Here is a 15,680-nt window from a genome sequence, read left to right as displayed (position 1 = left end):
CCACAACGTGCCTGGGCAAGGGAAAACACAACAATATATATATTTTTTATCATGGCATTTAGCTATCTTCTGGTCGGTAGATGTTTGACAAAAACCTACATTAGTTTTTGCTGTTGCTCTGTATTTAGGATAAACTCCAATCCCTAAAGGCTGGGACTTTGTCCTTTTTAGGTGTTTAAAGAAGTGACAGAAAGAAAAAAGAAAGCAGTTTAGGAGAGAACACGATGAGGATGATGTAATAGTGTTAGCTGTTCCTGCAGGGCTGCACGGGGGTGGGGGATGGAGGGAAGGATGAAACCCTTATGAGAAGCAGCTGTAGAGAAAGGCAGAGAGGCAGGCCTCCAGAGCACTGCAACATCAGCCAGTCCACAGCTAGCTGCTGACAGCGTCCAAACGTTCTGATAGGGAGACGCCGACAGCACCTTCTGCGTGTAGCCTGACAAAGATGGTCCCTCTATTCAGCTGCTAAACGTTATCAACTATCAACAGATATGGAGCAAAAGAAGCATCAAAACCATCTTTTAAAAAGTTACAAAATCACGAAGGCAGATTATGTTTAACATGAGTATAGGCATTGCAGGATTAGAGGATGATGCTTTAACCCTCTGGAGGCGCAGATTTGCAACGTTAAAAGCTACCTGGTTACGCCACACACGTATTTCATGAGCATTTTTTTACTCAGAAGTTCCCCTGAAGGACCTAGTTGTTTGTCCTTTTGTCAAAAGTTATTTTGAGCCCGAGAGGGTTAAAATATTTAAGTCAAAGTCCTTTAAATACCACAAGGACCAACTCAGCGTATGTTGGGTTTTATTGTAGGCATCTGTCATCACAATACGACAGGGTCAAAGCAGAAACGGTGACCTTCATTTGGAATCATTTTGTGCTTTTGAACAATCCATATATCCGTCAATGGTCTTCTGCTTCAAGGTCAGCTCTCAGCAGTAACAGGTCCCAGAGGGAAACCCAGACATCCCTATCCAGTTCCTCCTGGGAAACCCCAGGGCATTCCTAGGTCACAAAGGATAAATAATCCCTCCAGTAAATTCAAGCTCTGCCCTGGGATTTCCTCCTAATCTCATGACCATAGATGATGATCATAACAAATAACCAGTAAATTGAGAGCTTCACCTCCACAACCGACCAGATTAACATCCTCGTTACTACAATCAGAGCTGAGATCCTTCAGTCCATTGCTCTCTCCATCCCACCATCACTTGTGATCAGACTTCCCTTCTTGAGCCAGAGTCATATTCCCAACCTGGATGGGGCCTCCCAGTTTGGATGGAGAATGCTCATTATAGTTGCTTCGCACTTGGCTGCAGATATTAGTAGACAATGCAGGTCAACAGCGCTACATCATCTGCAAAAAGCAGAGATGAGACACTGTGGTTCTCTTGTCAGGACCTCTCTACTCAACTACACATTCATACTCTGTCCATGAGCACCAGAGATGGGATTAGAGGCAAGGAGAAAGAACTGATGCCTGTAACTCGGTTTCAGCTCTTACTTTGGCTGTAGAGACTAAATAACACTTAAAACACAAAAAGGTTAAAATTTGGTATTCAGGGGAGAAGGGACGGAGGGATTTTTAAACTGTTGGATGATTTTCAAAGCATGCTAGACCACACATAAAAAATAAATCTCAAATTACCAGCTGCAGTGCCAGAGTGTGGAATGTGTGGCGACACAGCAAAAAAATTACCCACTACATACAAGCCAGTTTCACATACAAACGATTCCCGGTCGCACGGAGAATCTCGTGAGAATTTGCGTTGCTTCATTGTAAACAAACATGGTGGAAGAGGAGGAGTGTGCAGTCACTTCGCTTTATGGTAGAATACTTGTTTGTCCTGGAAAATCTGACCAAGACAGTCTAAAACTTTTGAAAGCCCCTATCCAAGACATTCCGACGTCCTTCCGAGCAGACCAGAGCATTTTTAATACACCACACATGCTAGGAACATCTGATGAGATTGTCTTTAGAGTTGTCAGAGTAATCAGGCACATCCTTAAGCATGTCAGAAGGGCAGGATTGGGTCAGAAATTAGTGTGATTCCCCCGCTGAAGTGTAGAAACCCTTTGGAGGTACATGTCTTCAAACGATGACAAACATAGAGGTCCTGTTGTTTATTTGAAAAAAAATTTAACAACCTAAAGATTTTCTGTTTTTTTTTTGTAAGTTAACAATCCCTTCATTGGCAATGGAAGTATATTGTGAGCTTAAAGTTGATTAATTAACATGTCTCAAAAAACAAATCAAAGTATAAAAAATACCAGGATGTAATCTGAATTTTAAGGATTATTTCCACCGCCTGGCCCTCATCCACCCAATCCCTACCACCTTTGTTTCCTCCGCTGCAGCGTCCGACTTGTCACATTTCACAGGGCGGTCAATAAGGGGGCGGGGCAGGTGGAGGTCTCCAGGTCACATGGTTGTTTTTTTTAATGGGGCTCAGCAGATGGCTTCCCTCAGCCTCTGCATTGTTATTATGGCCACCTTTTTCTGGAGGTCAGTGTTAACAATTGCTGCTAATAGCTGCAGGAAACAAAAGCCTTTTCTTTGTCTGAATGAGTTTCCTTAGTAACCGAAAGCTGAAAAACAAGCAATGTTGTCAAATTTACTGCTGTTACAAGATGTGAATACAACTGATTGTCAGCTCCTGCAGGTTGGAGAAGTTTGAGAACGCTGGAGCGCTGAAAGTCAGACTTGTGCAAGAATACCAAATTACCTTTAAAGGAACTTAAACCGTTACTGAGAGGCCTTTTTATTTTGTCTAGGGGGCTCTAAAATTGAAGTGGGAGATCTTTAAAATGTGTGCAACAGTAGATTTGTGTTATTCTTTGCAGCGTCCACTTTCCTCCTGAGTTTTGACAGGTCCTTTTTCTCCACCCATATCACTCTTTTCTGGAAATCTCATCTTCCCTCCCTCCCAGAAACGCTCCATCGGTCCAACTCAGAAAAAATACAGAAATCAGTTAAAAGTCTTATATTTTAAGCAAAGTTACCTCTTTCCAGTTTCTTTAGTTTGCTTTTTACTAAAACCTTCCAATCAGTAAAGGAAGGAAAAAAAAACTTTACTTGATGTTTCTCCTCAACCACGTGCCTCCTACTTGGCTCACAGCTGAGAATGATTTGGGGCTACAGGCCAGAGCAGCGTTGATGCAAACCTTCCTCCTCCATTTTTTTCTCCCCATGGGTGCTGGGCCTCGGAGAATGTGGGGAGGGGTGACGAGAAAAGGCCGAGCAGTGAGATAAACTAAAATATTTTTACCGTTGGGCAAAAACCCTTCAATTCCGACTTTCATCATTTGAATGTTTTTACAAAAATCAGCGTTCACATCTACCAGCGGCTTTAAGAGTGATCTTTTGACGAAAAGTGTCAAAAGGAGCACATTTCTCATTTTTGGAAAGTAATGCTTGGGGATGCAAGATCTTACTGGAGATATTTGACAGAGAAGTGGACGACTTTTCCTGCAATGTATCTCCTAGGACATCTGGAAAAAGTCCCACACACAAAGTCCATTTGCCAGAGAGGCACATGGACTCAGCGTATTTACACATGGATGGGTTTCATATGAGCTTTTTGTTTGAGTACAGAAAAAGTCCAAGTATAGATTTATTGTAAGAAACGTATAAATATACTAGAATTTTATTATCTAACCACTACACTTAGTTTCTAAGAGGGCAAAGCCATTTTTTGTTGATTTGTTTCAAACATTTAAAAGGATAAAAATAAAAAAACATTTTACAGTAAGCATTGTTTGAAAAGGAGGTAGACTGAAGCCCACACTTTTAAGGTCCTACACTTTTACATATTTTCATCTTTCAAAGATTCAAAATAAAAGGCAAAACTAAAAATTAGGGAGGTGAATCTTAGAGAAACCCACAATTTGATTTGATTTGATTCTTGGGGTGCCGATTTGACTCAGAATCGATTCTCGATTCTCAATTTTAATCGATTCACAATCAGTATTAACAATGCGTGTCAGCTCCAGGATGAACTACTTTGTTGTACAAGTTAGTTAAAGCTATGAGACATTTTGATTTGACTTCAAACCGGTCATGCTCCAAAAATGCTAATTTACAATGTAAACTAAAGTGATTCTAAAACTGTAAACAGAAACAATCTTTTGACCAAAAGGCAACATTTATTTTTGCTTATCTTGTAAAACAAATCTGTAGTTACCTAACAGTAGCTTTGAAAGTAATACGATCAAATACTTTTCAAGTATGTGTGGAAACAAGTTACATGAGTAATCCTGAGTACTCATTTATCAACTTAGAAAATAAATATGAGAATATCTCAAATTTCTGAGTATGGAAAAAATTACATTCAAGTGCCGTCTTATCAGCAGATTCAAACATAAATCATCTCAGTTTATGGGACCACAAAAGTAAACGGAGTACTGACTCTCCTAACAAAGATTTTAAAAAGTGCATCTCAAACCTGTAACATGCCAAATATTTGAGTTCTCGGAATCGATTCTGAACCTTTGTGAATCGATTCTGAATCTTTATAAATAAGAATCCCGATTCAGACTTGAATCGATTTTTTTCAGCACCTCTACTAAAAATGTATCAATCCATTGTTTTTACCTAACTTACAGAGTTTTATTCCACTTTAAACCAAATAGCCTTCTCCGTGGCCTAGTGGGACAGTGTCTACCCTCGGACCCAGTCGGGTCATACCAAAGACTTAAAAAGGGACCCAATGCCTCCCTGCTTGACACTCAGCTTTAAGAGGTTGGACTGGGGGGGGTGGGGGTGGGGGGGTGGGGGGGTGGGACCACCAAATAGTTCCCGAGCGCAGCCATTGCTGCAGCTCACCACTCCCGATGGGAATGGATAAAATGCGGAGGTGAACATCCCCAATGTGATAATGGTAAATGGCCTGTATTGATATAGCACCTTCTTGAGTCAACCCCCCCCCCCCCCCCCCTAAGGTGCTTTACAACACAGTCATTCACCCATTCACACACACATTCACACTGGTGCGGATGAGCTACGATGTAGCGACAGCTGCCCTGGGGCGCACTAACGGAGGTGAGGCTGCCAAGCACAGGCGCCACTGGTCCCTTCGACCACCACCAATACACAAGGGGGGTTAAGTGTCTTGCCCAAGGACACAACGACAGAGACAAACTGAGTGGGGCTCGAACCTGCAACCTTCTGATTATGGGGTGAGGACTTGACTCCTGTGCCACCATCACCCCATATGGGACTTAAAAAGCAACACAAGAAAGTCAACAGAACAGTAGTCGAACAAATTCAAAGGCTCTAATCTCCATGTTTTCTACTTCTAACATTTTTCAGGTTTTTTTTTTGTGCTCTTTATTTATGTAAACATTAGAGATTAGTTAATTGAATTGGCTTCTTTTTTTAATATTTTCTTTTTTTACTTAGTTTGATCTAATCACCATTGCATATTTTCACACCTGTTATTTTTGCTCCACCAGTAGTTTGTTCCAGCAGTCAGAGAAATAACTGAAATCATCTGTAAAGAATCCATCTGATCATTAAATTTATTTTCATGCATTCTGGGTCTTTGATTTCTTGGTATCGTTCCCATAATCTAGCATTGATTTTTATTATTGGTTACATTAATGCATCATTGACTATGAAAAGTTGATTTGCAGTGCAGCCCACATGAAGCTGTGACAAGAAAAGTGTTCATATCAGTGATAGGACTACCGTCAGTAGCCATAAATACCAATACAAAATGGATCTGACAAGTGAAAAATAATGTTTTGGTCCAACTTTGCCATGACGACAACTTCTTGTTTTCAGCTTTGTGAATATCCTAGATTTCCACTCTTAATGGCATTTTTTCCGTGTGTGTGTGTGTGTGTGTGTGTGTGTGTGTGTGTGTGTGTGTATGTGTGTATGTGTATGTGTGTATGTGTATGTGTGCAGGATGCCAGCTGCTAGCACCATGACCGGTGGGAGGGCCCTGCTGCTCTGTACAAACACTGACAACTGTATGAACCAATCAGCAAATGTGTAGGTATCCGGGAACCTCAGAGATGAGTTTAACTTTTGAATGATTAACATTGCCACAGACTGGAGTAGTTAAACAATATCTCACAGTATGCCTCTCCAATAATGCGGATTAAAAGCTGACCTTGTGTCATCTTACAGACACCGTTGTGCTTCTTTCTCAGTGGTTTAAACATGTAACATGGTCATCACTGATCAATTGGATTTCTGTAGAACACAAATCATTCCTTTTCAGCCTTATGTTGCCCTTTATCACAACATTTTTATTTCTCAAACCTCTCTGCCTTTCTTTAGTCATCCCGTTTCACCTAGTTTCTCCCCTCTGAGCTTAAACTGCTGTAGGTTGAACAGAAACACAGCGGCATTAGTGCCGCATAAAAAAGGAAAATTAAAACAGGTTTCCTTTTACATCCATCCTAACCCAGGAAACAAACCTTTGATCAACTCCTCAGATTTCTTCTCGCTAAGAGTTTTTTCATCCAGAGCTGTCAACAGAATGGACAAGTGAGGCTGCATTTCCTTCTTTTGTTGGTGGAGAGCTTTGGATTAGTTCTGAGCCAAAGCGGGTCAGAAGAACAAATAGAAAGATGCACATTTACACTTCAGCCTCTCCCTTTTGTGTGAACTCCATCCCCTCTCTAAAGAGCTTTGTGTGTAGCTCATAAACTTTGACTTACAAACCAGGAGTTCAAACAGTCACGACCCAGTAATCCTCTCAAAGCGACTCACTGCAGAAACAAAGGCAAAGCAAATGTTTTAAATCTTCATCTAATATTTAAATTTGTTCTGATTTATTGGTAGAATGATGCATTACTGCTTACTTTAGATCTGGGATGGGCAATCCTTGTCCTCGATGGCTGTTATCCAGCAGGTTTTAGTTGTTTCTCTGCTTAAAGTGACGGAATGGGTCAGTACTAAGCAGAATATTAAAAAAGTTAAGATCCTGCCAACAACGCCAAAGGTGGCGGAGCGCATGGTTGGGTACCTTCTTTATGAAGCTTGTCCCTTTGACCTTCACACACACACACACACACACACACACACACACACACACACACACACACACACACACACAAATAAAATGAGATACCTCTAGGCACACGTAGGTTCATGCTCCAAAGAGGCGGCAGAAACTAAGTTACAAAAAGTTCTAATATATTAAGCACTATGTTTAACAAGCATTTTCAAAGGTTATTTCAAAATACTCATTTAAACAAAAAAATATAATAATAATAATAATGATAAGGGAATTTATACAAAGAAAAAGAAAAAAAACTAGTGTCACAAGTCTGGAGCTTACCAAGGTGTAGTGGGACCACTGGAGGTTTTAGCAAAATAAGAAAAACTTTAAAAAATAATAAATAAATGAATGAATAAAATCACCCAAAGCACTAGTGAGCAGTCACGCAGATGTGTAAGGAACCAACACCAGCCAGCACACAGCAAACGCCACCAGAGAACCACCGCCACCACCCTTGGCTCCAGCCTGGGCAAAAACAGGGCTTAGAAATAATTAACACTGCTAAAATATAAAAATAGTGCTCCAGAGTCCTCATGCGCCGGGGGAGAGGAGATCATCTCCACTCCAACCGGCATGCTAGGTGGAAAACATCTGGCGAAGGAGCACTACTAATTGTCCAATCCTCGGCTGCGCTCCAAGTGAGCGGCAGTCCAATCGCTCCAGGTAGGTCGCTCAGCTCCGTTGAACCGCTCCTCGGTTGTTTGGGTGTCACGGCAGTGACTCAAAACAATGTTTCACAAGCACCACAACACCTCGGGTCCTAAAAGGTCATAAACCTTCTTAACCCCAGAAAAGAATAGTCCTGACTGAGCGTGCAGGGAGGGGGGGCGTGCCGCACATACATGCCACGCCAACAGTAGGTCACACTAGAAGGTAGGCACGCTTCCCGTCCACCAGCACGCAGGTGAAGCTGCAAGTCTCTTATGGAGCTTCCGAATGTTGCCTCTGTCTGCATACAAGCCTGTATTAGGTGTCACTAATCTGCTTTTAATAGCTGATCAGAGTACTCGCCGCGATCCAACACGCGTCCAGCTTACGCTGCTACTGTCCAAAATGCAGCTACTTCCGTGAGCAATGAAAGAAACACTGACTGGGTCTGCTTTTTATGCCCACAGCTCCCCTACTGGTGACTGCCGGGGCCAGGTGTTCTTTATTATAATCAGGAGCAGGTTACCTCATCCTGCTACATTAAACACACCAGGTTTGAATCTGCTGGTGATTAACAGGCTGCTGCAGAGACTGATGAGCTGCTGAACAGGTGATTCATCCGGGAATCAGGTGTGTTGGAGCAGGTAAACAACTAAAACCTGCTCGATAGCGGCCCTTGAGGAACAGGATTGCCCACCCCTGCTTTAGATACAGAACATAAAGTAACATAAATAACATACTTTTATTTGCAATGCATGATTCTGTCCGTTTCATTTTTCTTTTCAAGGCTCCACTGCTGTGGTTTGAAGGTTGGGGAGTGTCCTTCACCTGTGGCGTCCCAACCGTTGGTGTGTGGGTCACCTGGGGATAACGACAAAAGGAGCTCTGTAGAGACTCCCGAGCATCTCCTTTCACCCCTACTCAGCCTCAGCAACAGCCCAGGTCTTCCTGACACCATGCTGGCTCAAAGGAGAACCACAACAATCAGTGACCAGCAAAGTCCCAACATGGAGAATGGGCTGAGCCATGACAAGAACTCAGGAGCCAAGACTGCTAGCATTCGTGATAAGATCTCACAATGGGAGGGCAAAAAGGAGCCTGGGACAAGTCCACTTAGTGCGACACAGAAAGAGGTGGAAACGGTGAGGAAAAAGGAGTCGAAAACATCAGAGCTCCAAAAGGCAGACAGCAGGAGGCTTGTCAGCTGGGAGAGACAGGACTCAGGGAAAGAGAATGTTGGAAAATTAGGGGATTTGAGCTCTAAATCATCAGAAGGTCCAACAAACAAAGCCAAGGAGGTCATAACTGAAAGGAGGTGTTGTACCTCCAAAGGAACAGAACCTCAAGACAAGAAAACAGTTTTGATTCATGTTAAGAAACTCGAGAGGGCGACAAAGGAAGTACCTGACAGACCCTCACTGGCATTCCCTGGGAATTTCTTCTGTCCTCCTTCAAAAGAGGAGCTGGAAGAAACAGAAAAGAAAGCTCATGAGCCGATTTTTGGGACTTTCGACAAGGCTCGACCTGCTAGGGTGCAGAGGAAAAGGCAGGGTGATTCAGAGAACGTGTACTGTGAGCCAGGAGCTCCCTCTATAAACCCTCTACCCAAACCTCAAAGAACGTTCCAGCATGCAACACCACCCACTTCATCATCCGCAGGGCCTTACTTTGGGAAGGCGAAAAGGAACCTGCCTCCTCTGCCCTCCATTCCTCCTCCACCTTTACCAACGTGCCCTCCCCCTGGAGTCTGCAGAAGACCTTGGAGTGACAAACCCCGGGACAGCCATAACAGGTAAGATTCTGCCTGGGAAACTCAAAACACCCGCTGAAGCTCCAAAATGAAGGAAGATGTGTTCTATCATATAAACTACCCAACATAAAATTAAGATTAAAAGGTCAGTTGTTGATGATTCGATGCAATTATGTCTAAAGTGGTTCCCGTACCACTTACCCAACAATGAGATCTGAGATAAATTGCAAATAAAACCACATTTTGTTTTTAAATGAGCAAAATTTGATTGGTACTTGTATTTGAAGATCGTGGACATCAACTCATTTCTCCTGACTAAATCTCTCTGAAATAACAGAAAAGCACAATTGTGTAACTAATGCAGTAGGGCCCTGTTTTTATTTATTTTTTTAAATGTTAGTGGTGACAGTAAAAATGGATGGTGCTAAACATTTAGCTGCATTTCATCCAACAGTTCAGTTTACACAGATTACATTTCTGCAAGCACATTCGCAGGATCGGAATCCAAAACATATAATCCAGCGTGAACATTTCACTTGTCGAGGTTTTCAAATCCCTGCGATTTCATATGGTTACAATCAAATCAACAGAGAGCTCTGCGGGGAAACCAAAAAGAAAAAAAAAAGTGAACATTGCAGAATTGGATCACAGCTTTTGTTACTGGTTCACTTTCTCCAGTGGCCTGAGTTCTTGTGTTTGAGCTTGGCTCAGATCCGTTACATTCCATACCATATGTGGAGGCCTCACTTTGCCCAGGCGCAGAGCGTCGCCGAGCCTTCAGTTTGGTCAGCCTGTCTGACTCTTGGGTGTCCAGGTGCAGAAAGGGATTTTTGACCCTAATGAGCAAATAGATGTTGGTGATTTCACCCATTACTGTGCTGCAGCTTTGCACTGATCATGGCTTTTCTAATGGTCGCTATGTAGATCTTAAGCAACCTGAGTTAACAGTTTTAATTCTGACCAGAGGGTAACAGCTAACCGCTTTTTAAACAAGATCAAAGTGGATTAGATACTTTCAGTCCAGAAGAAATAAGATCTTCTTGTCAGAAGTGATCCAGAGGTGCTACAGCTGGCTTCTACTGCTGTTATTAGTGTTTGAACTGTGTGTACATCACACCAATTTACCAAAAGCTTCAACAAAAATGTGTTTTCCTGTGGTATCGGTGTCTTTGTCCTGCTCTGTCTGCCAGGAAGTCCCATGAATTTGAAGATCTGCTACAGTCGTCAACAGAAAGCAGCCGGGTGGACTGGTATGCTCAGTCCAGACTGGGCCTAACACGCACTTTATCAGAAGAGAACGTCTATGAGGATATTTTAGGTAAATATCTCATTCATTTTTTAGCCATAAGTGTTTACACCCTGTCAGATTTACAGATGGTGGGCTAAATTTTCTTGTGGTCTTTGCTAAGAGAATGGGCAAATATGTAATTCTTTTCTGGATTTTCAAGTTCTTAAACACTTTTTCTAAAGATTAATTTCAACGGAGTAGCCGACTTGTTCTGTAGGATCTCAGCCGACCCCAGAGATGCTGCCGAGTAAGACCAAGCCTCATAAATGAGCAGGGTGTGCTAAAAGTACAGTGAGAACCTAAGTAGGAGATAATGACTTTAATTACAGTGATGAAAACGTGAATTGTGACTGACACTATCTCTGTTGCTATGATTATTCAGGTGAGAGGGATCTGAGAAAGTAGAGCAGTGCATCAGTGTGAGTCCAGCAGCAGAGTATCTGCTCAGTTTTTCTGCTCCAGATTTAATTTAAAGCCATGCTGCTTCTCCTTTATTAAAAACTGCACATAGAAACCTGAACTCTGCTCCTCTCTTATTGTCTGTAGTGTTGTGCCAACCCCACCTAGAGCCGGTTCGGCTTTATGATGCACAATAGCTGCTTTGTGTGGGGTTGTGTTGCAGCTGAGGTCAGTTCATTGGCCTGGAGTCATTTATTACTGGCTGTTGCTTTGTTTTGGTTTCACTCAAATGACTGGCATCAAATCAGAGATACTTGTTGGCCACAATCAATGAACTGTATTTAAGAAATGCCACTGCTTATTTTAGAGCTGTTTATAGTTTCCTGCTTTTATACAGCGGTATTGTTCGTTTAAACATGCAGACATTGTCCACCAGGATCCCGGGGGTAGAATCCCCCGGGTGTCTATTCCAGAACGCGCAGGACGCAGAGATCTGAAAGTGTTTCCCAAAAGAGAAAGACAAGTCAGAAAAAATATTTAAAGAGCAAGTCACCCCAAATCTACTTTTTTTTGGCTGATAAACGTGTCTAATGGTGCTGTAGACACATGTAGTCAATAATTTGGCACTTTTGTACATCTTAGTTAAATATTTGAATATTCTGCCTAAAACTGTCTGTGTTGCGCCCTCTTCAGGTAAAAACTCTGCACTGCATTTGAATTTTAATCTGCCATCGCTGTTGGCTAGAGCCTGGGGCCCACTGCAGGCGGACGCGTTGCGTCGCTCCCGCGGTTTTGAGAAGTCAAGTTTTCACACAGGACACACCGTGCTGCTGAGCGCTTCTTGGAAAGTCACACGATAGTCACAACATCACACGGGACTTAAGAACAGGAAGCGGGAAGTGACTCTATTCTTTATATGTGATCAGACTTACCGTCATGTTTTGTGAGACTAACTCATTAAAAATGGGTAAGTACACTATTTATTAGATATTTAAAAACTGATAGTACTTTAAAGTTATCAAAACTGCGGCTGGGTTTGTGCCGTAAAGCCGTTCCGTGTGGTGATGTCTGTTCTAAAGTACTTCACATGGTTGTAAAAAGCAGTGGTGTGACGCTTTAGACACAACCGGCGCCTATCTTCAGCACCTCGGCGTGGCACTTCTGGGACACGGCATGTCTGTCTCCGGTGTGCCCTAGGCTTAAGAGGTACTTCATGATGTTTGCTGGTACATTATGATGTCACGATGCTGTTGCAAGCCTATGTGTGTGTATTTGTTGACGGCCCCGCCCTCTTGGTCTGCCAGATAGCAGCATTTGTTGCGTTTTTCAAGCAGGAAGTGGGAGTGGAGTAGGACTCTGATAGGGGGTGACTTGCTCTTTAAGGAGGAAAATGCTTTTTACAGAGCTGTACATGTGCTTTATAATGACCTCCATACCTGTCAGCATAATCGGGCTGAGAAGAAGACGTGCTCATGTCTGAACTGCTGGGAAGACTCACTGCAGAGATCAGTGTGCCATTCGTAACAGCCAGAAATGTGGAAAACAGAGCACTCACTCACCCCGAGACTGTGCGTCTCTCTCTGTCTGCTCGTTCAGGTCACATCTGCAGAAAGGATTGATAACGCAGAGACACACACAGAATATAGCTTACTTTGTATTTGCAGAAGAGGCCTTGCACCTACTTTAGTCTTAGCTATGCAAACATCTATTAAAATGTGAGTAAGCGCATATAGCTGTCTGCACATCTAGAGCAGGAAATACGTGATTGAGATGGAAAAATCTGATCTCTGGAAAGGGAAAGTTTTCATGTTTGTGTGCAATAATGTCATTAATGTTCCCAAGATCCGTCATCCAAGGAGAATCCTTATGAAGACATTGAGCTGGAGCAAAGCTATTTGGGAAGCAAGGGTGTCTCACCTGTTTCTTCCTCATCTATTCCTGATATGCCAACAAAGGTACCCAGTCACCATGACGCTGCAGTTAAACTAGTACAACAGAACTGATTCTGCAAAAAAAAAAAAAAAAAAAAAAAAAACCTTTCCTCGTACCAGATTATCTCCAGGCCGGGCTTTCTGAGACAAAGCTCAGAGCGGCGGAGCTTTAAAGTCCCAGAGCTACGAAAGACTACCCGAGACACTGGCATCTCCTCCCCCTCCCGTATCAGCCCGCCCTCAACACCCAGCAGCCCTGACGACACCCCAAGTCTTTCCGGAGACCCCTATAACCGCAGGCGGAGGAAGATCCCCAAGGTATGAACCGCTGCCTGCTGTTCGGAGTCGGTAGGGATGCTTCTGTCAGGGAACATTTCTGAGATGTTCCCTGAGTGTTGAAGTGTGTGAAGAGACCAAATAAGCCTTGTTTTTTAACAGGTGGTGCTTAAAATCAATGGCATCTTCGAGGCACGCAGAGGAAAGAAACACACGAAGAAGGTTTCTCAGTCTGCTGAGTCCAGTTCAGGAAGAGGTGTGATGGCAGGAGACAAACACAACTCATTTTTAGCTCATGAAATCTGCTGTCAGGCTCACTTCTGATGTTTATTTATTCATCAAAATGTTCTGTTCTTTAAACAAAACTGTGCAATTCCAGTTGTACTTTAAACTAAACAAAAAGACGCCAACAGAGAGAACAGCATAACTGAATATTAAACCAAGCTAGATTAAATAAATAAAGCCGTTTCGAATATTAGAGCTGACACATTTTTTTTTGTTTCCTGATTATTTTTTTAATTGATTCTTAAAACAAAAACAAAACAAAATGAAATCAAAACAGTGAGAACATTTATCTTTCTTACAAATTCACCCGTGACTAAAACTACATCTGTCCCTGCTTGCAGAATTGCGTGAAAGTTGAGCAGATCTCTAGCTCGTGTCTATAGATGGTTCTCTGGGTTGCTGATCTATCTTTTCACCCAGTGTTCTGTTTCTATAATCCTGACAGATGAGAACAGCGAGTCAGAAAGTGACACAGAAGAGAAACTAAAAGGTAAGAAAAACCCCAAAATGTGCACGTGTATAGGCTAGTGCACGTTGAGCTTTAAAGTGAGAACAGGGGCAGCATGTGTGCAAAACAAAATACAAGTGTGTATTTTTATTTCTGCTCTTCTTCTGCCGTGCCATCCTGGACTTGTACACACTCGTCTGTCAGCTCACAGCCAGCGGCTGGTATCGGTCCAGTCCATGCTCAGACAGACTGAGAGGTACTGGACCCTGGAGAGGGATCTGATGGAGTTACAGGAGAGGAAACTCTTTGAGTATTTTATAGTTGTTGCACTGCACAAGACCAAAGCTGGAGTCCCTTACTTGCCAGAAGTCACTCAGCAGTTTCCTCTTAAGGTAAATAAATAAATAAATGCAGCTAACACAGAGAAGAAACATCATATGTACAGTGTAAAACTTTTTCCATTGCTTCATCTCAACTGGTTGCCGTTTTCTGAACTCAGTGATTCTGCAATTTGATTTAAAGGGGCATTATGGAAGTTTGACGGCCAAAACATGAATAGAAATAATACATTTCTTCTTCATACATTCTCCTGCAATGCCCTGGTCCTGTAGAATGAGCCCTGGCATTTTTACTCTGATTGCATGTTTTTCTGTAAAATCACAGAAAAAGAGAGCTGCTCGGGTCGAGCAGGCTGCTTCATGCGCGTTCACGCTCAGACATAGCCCTCCGAACTGTTCTTTGAACGTTGTTTCGTGCAGAAGACCCGGGTTTGGTTCTGGATCTGAACATAATTATTTAGAGTTTCTTTTTTACATTAATGGTATATTTTTTTACAGTAATAAGATGCCCAAATTTTTATTTGAGACTCGCCGAACGGCATTGAATTCACAGATAAAAAAGATGTGGGTTCAACTTTCATTTTGGAACAATTTTTCAAGCAAGGGAAGGGAATGATCTGAGCATGCAGGAGGACTGACCCATCATAAACCTTTGTCGGCTGTGCTGAAGAGAAAGGTACAGAACCAAATTATTTAATTAATTAGCTGAGTGTTCTCCTGTCCTCTGTCCTCCGGGCCACACACACACACACACACACAGCACGTTCGGCCGGCCGGCCGACGAGAAAGTGCAGCTGCAGAGACAGAGGCACATTATTTTTATTAATTTGCTGTGTTCTTCTGTCCTCCGGGCCACACACACACACACACACACACACACACACACACACACACACACACACACACACACACACACACACACACGGCACTGTCTCAGCTGTTATTTTCGTTAAGGAGTGTGCACGTACAGCATGCGCGCCTCGTGCACGAGCCTACTATTGAAGCTGCCGTTACGCTTTTGGCCTGAGGGGGCAATCGCGAGCATAAAAATTCAAATCTCCATAAAGTCCCTTTAAATACTTTAATTTGTCATAAAATGCGGATCTAAATCTAACATTTAGAATAAACTATTTACATTTGGTTTCTATGTCGTCTAGCTGGAGAGGAGTTTTAAGTTCATGCGGGAGACCGAGGACCAGCTGAAAGTTATCCCTCAGTTCTGTTTCCCTGACGCCAGAGACTGGGCTCCTGTCGACAACTTCCCCAGGTCAGTCTGAGTGAGGCGCTGGAATTTCATA

At 42.7% G+C, this 15,680-nt stretch overlaps 1 protein-coding gene across 1 annotated transcript in view; it reads left to right on the top strand.

The window, feature by feature from the left end:
- Positions 1 to 15,680, top strand: part of si:dkey-82f1.1 (DENN domain-containing protein 2A) — a 39,078-nt gene that overhangs the window by 13,350 nt on the left and 10,048 nt on the right. The window contains exons 2-10 of the mRNA XM_015963961.3: positions 5,915 to 6,001; positions 8,455 to 9,459; positions 10,608 to 10,735; positions 12,947 to 13,059; positions 13,156 to 13,353; positions 13,474 to 13,567; positions 14,042 to 14,086; positions 14,249 to 14,436; positions 15,540 to 15,649. Coding sequence (XP_015819447.1) covers positions 5,916 to 6,001; positions 8,455 to 9,459; positions 10,608 to 10,735; positions 12,947 to 13,059; positions 13,156 to 13,353; positions 13,474 to 13,567; positions 14,042 to 14,086; positions 14,249 to 14,436; positions 15,540 to 15,649 — 1,967 coding nt within the window. The 5' untranslated portion in view covers position 5,915. The remainder of the gene's footprint in view (positions 1 to 5,914; positions 6,002 to 8,454; positions 9,460 to 10,607; positions 10,736 to 12,946; positions 13,060 to 13,155; positions 13,354 to 13,473; positions 13,568 to 14,041; positions 14,087 to 14,248; positions 14,437 to 15,539; positions 15,650 to 15,680) is intronic.

The sequence above is a fragment of the Nothobranchius furzeri genome, chromosome 4 (assembly GCF_043380555.1).
Source record: "Nothobranchius furzeri strain GRZ-AD chromosome 4, NfurGRZ-RIMD1, whole genome shotgun sequence".
NCBI lineage: Eukaryota > Metazoa > Chordata > Actinopteri > Cyprinodontiformes > Nothobranchiidae > Nothobranchius > Nothobranchius furzeri.
The sequence above is the reverse complement of the archived record's forward strand: the minus strand, read 5'-3'. Positions and strand labels throughout refer to the sequence as shown.